At 31.1% G+C, this 3,823-nt stretch overlaps 1 protein-coding gene across 1 annotated transcript; it reads left to right on the top strand.

Annotated features, from left to right (window-relative positions):
* Positions 2,259-2,954, top strand: LOC107620457 (putative protein FAR1-RELATED SEQUENCE 10). Its single transcript, XM_016322614.1, has one exon. It carries the CDS (start codon positions 2,259-2,261, stop codon positions 2,952-2,954), a length of 696 nt encoding a protein of 231 aa, XP_016178100.1.

Here is a 3,823-nt window from a genome sequence, read left to right as displayed (position 1 = left end):
ATCTATCATGTTTATTAACAATCAAGAACAAAAACAATAACGAATTAGATCTTCCATTGATCCTAATAAATTTTTTGGCTATTCCAATCGATTAAAAGATTAAATTTGATCCGTCACGTTCGTGAGGAATCATAAAATCGTGTTTCCTTGAAAACTAATCGATTGGACTATCAAACCAATCGATTGAATTATAACTCAATCGATTGGATTACAGTTTACCACTAAACAATCGATTGAAAATTGTTGGGCATCATGGTTTTCGCGAAAATCAATCGATTGGTCATATTACCCAATCGATTGAACGATGAATTAAATGTGGATTTTTTATAATTCAATCGATTGTTTAGAATTTCCAATCGATTGAATGCTTCAAAACAACCTGGGTCTCCCAATTCAATCGATTGAATTCACCAAAACAATATGGATTTACCTAATTCAGTCGATTGAAGTGTGCTACCCAATCGATTGAAATGTGTACTACGCCTATTTCAATCTTGTTATCGTTTTTAGAAATTATCTTGTTATTCATCTATCTTATCTTTAAAATTCTATCTTCAATTTTTACGGTTTTATTTTGATTTAGATACTCTAATCTTATCTTTTCCTTAATATTAACATTATAAATTGGTGAATAATCCATCACCAATTATTCAATCCCACCATTGAAATCGTGTATCATTTTCTTTGGTTATAAAAAATTTCATTGTTTTTCTTTAGAACATCCATCTACTCAATATCCAATTTTTTTTTAATTTTTTATCCGTCTATTTAATATCCACTATTTCTTGATCTTTAATCACTGTTGCAGCAATCAGCAAAGGTCCAATCAAGTTTTTCATTGTAGTGTTCAGAAAATAAACTATCGTTTTGATTACAAAATCGAGGTCAGTGAATAGAATCTCTAATTTTGTAATTATTCGTTTCGATACTTTATTCGTGAAATTGATTGTGTAATGAAAAAATATTTTAATCTTTTATTAATTCACTGACATTGAGAAATACTAAAAAGTAAATAGATGTTATTATTTATTATTATTAATTAGCTAGCAATCAGGGACGGACCTAGAGGGGGCGAGTAGTGGCCTGGACACCCCAAAATTTTAAGAAACTATACTTATCTATAACAATATATAATCTATAACAATATATAATGAGAATACAGAGAGTTTGGTGTCCAATATTTTTTCCTATTTTGCCCATATCTTTATAATCTAAAACTACATACTCAATCACGTACTCACGTTCTGTAAATTTTGCATTAACCTATGACAGAATGATGAAACTGCTTCACTTAAAAAAATTGCTCACTCTCAATTGTAAGATTATAAAAATGGCTCCACTTAGACTATAGTTTAAACAAGGTAATTTTTTTTAATTAAATGTACAAAGAATAATTTTTCTCTTTAAATTATTATCATACTATTTTAATAATATACTCTTGATGCTTATATGCAATATATAATGATAATTAGTGTCTAAATTTGAATTCCAATATTACTCTTAAAGAGAGGTTTATTATTAAAAAATTTTCTTTGTCAATTTCGTTAAATAAAAAAATTTCTACCCATTTTTTCAGAGTAATCTCGTTAAGATATTCTTATTGGATATAAATTATTGTTACAAATATTTTTATTAAGATATGTTTTGAAGGAATAAAAGTAAAATAGTTCAATAAGGATAATTTAAAAAAATAAATAAATTTACACTAATAATTTTTCTCTTCAAATTATTAACGTACTTTTCTAATATACTCTAAGTACCTATACAATATATAATATCAATTAGCGTTCAAATTTATGTTCCAATATTGTTATTAACGAGAGAGGTTTATTATTTTTTAAAAAAATATTTAAACAAGTATAGATAAGTAAAATAAGTAACAAAAAATGAACATAAAATTTAATTTTTTTTTGTTATTTGGTATAAAAATAAATATAATAAAATAAATCATTGTTCTCATACATAATGACATAAAATTTGACATTTTCCCTTTCTAGAACTATTTATTTTTTTAGTTTTTATTCCTATTTTTGTCCTTTATTTTAATTTTGTTAAACAAAAAAGTTTTAATATTATTTAATTTTAATTTTTAACTTTTACCACAAATAAAAATATATGACTTTGTGTGTATTAAATAATTTTTTTCATTGGACATTTTTAAGATATCAGGTATATTTACGAACACTGAGATGAATGAGCAATACCAGGAGGACGATGACTTTAACTAACAAGAAGAGCTAGTAAGTGACCTAGATATGATGGATGAACAGAATGAATTCGAACAAGATTTCGGAGATTCATTTACCGAGGGAGCGTATTTTTCTGAATCTGATCAGTCAGAAGATATCCTTGAAGTTGCTTATGCGGTTGACTCTGTGCAAGACATTACAACTTTGAAATTTAGTGAAAATTTTGCGGAGAAAATTGGCAAATATCACTTTTCTACTTTGCAGCTTGCATTTGATTTTTATCTGAAGTACTCAAAGTCAAAGGGCTTTAGTGCAAGGAAGAGCAAGACCTTCAAGAATAGTATTGGCAAGATTTACAAACAAAAGTTTGTATGTCATAGGCAAGGATTCAGGGAGGAGAAATATTACACGATGGAAAAAAGGAAGAAGGAGCCTAGATTGGAAACAAGAACTGGATGTGAAGCTCGAATGGATGTTAAATTTGTACCAGAAACTGGAAGGTGGCATATCTTTTATTTCTCTAACGAATACAACCATGATCTATTGGATACACAATTCAGTGCTATGTTGCCTGCTCACAGAAAAATGTCAGAGGCAGATATTATGCAAATGATGAACATGCTAAAGTCAGGGATTAGCACTTCACAGATATTTGGTCTTCTAGCTAGTCAAGCAGGCGGGTATGAATTTGTTGTCTATGGTTCCAGAGATATGTACAATGAGATTGCTCGACAAAGGCATCAAATTCCTGGTGATGCAGCATGAATGTTAAAGAAGTTGGAGGCTATGCGGTTGAAGGATCCACAATTATATTTCAAGGCATGTCATGATTCAAGAGGTTTGTTACGTAACTTGTTCTGGTCTGATGGGATTAGCCAACTAGACTACCGACTCTTCGGGGATGTTATTGCTTTTGATGCTACCTACAAGAAGAACAAGTATAGTTGTCCATTAGTCATATTCAATAGGGTTAACCACCACAACCAAACAATTGTTTTTGCTGCTGCGTTAATTGTGGACGAAATTACTGATACATATATTTGGCTCCTGTGTCAGCTCATGTTTGCAATGAAGGGCAAGACCCCGACCTCAATAATAACTGATGGGGCCATGGCGATTAGGAATGCAGTAAGAGACGTATTTCCCGAAGTCAGACATAGATTATGTGCTTGGCACCTTATTCGAAATGCAACTAGCAATGTTGGAAATCCATCGTTTACATCTAAATTCAGAAGAATCATATTGGGAGACTACGAGATTCCCGTGTTTAAGCGTAAGTGGGTTCAGCTTATTGAAGAATTTGGCCTTGAGGATAAGCCGTGGGTGATCAACATGTACGAAGAGAAGCATATGTGGGCTACTGCATATATAAGAGGAAAATTCTTTGCTGGCTTTAGAACTACCTCAAGATGTGAAGGTTTACACTCAGTTGTGGCAAGGTAAGTGGGGTCGCGGTATGATTTGACAAGTTTTGTAGAGCATTTTCAAAGGTGTGTTGCACACTTGCACTTTAAAGAATTTAATACTGATTATGAATCTACACGTGGGGTGCCCGTCATGCAGACTTGTATAGAGATGCTAGAGAGATATGCTAATGAGTTATACACTCATGAGATATTTCTTTTCTTTCGGCC

This window comes from Arachis ipaensis, chromosome B10 (assembly GCF_000816755.2).
Source record: "Arachis ipaensis cultivar K30076 chromosome B10, Araip1.1, whole genome shotgun sequence".
Classification (NCBI taxonomy): Eukaryota; Viridiplantae; Streptophyta; class Magnoliopsida; order Fabales; family Fabaceae; genus Arachis; species Arachis ipaensis.
Note: the sequence above shows the minus strand (reverse complement) of the source record. Positions and strands in the feature narration are given on the sequence as shown.

What these genes read in the sequence shown, in the direction of transcription:
- LOC107620457 (XM_016322614.1), top strand. Translation starts at nt 2,259, where the DNA reads ATGGATGAACAGAATGAATTCGAACAAGATTTCGGAGATTCATTTACC.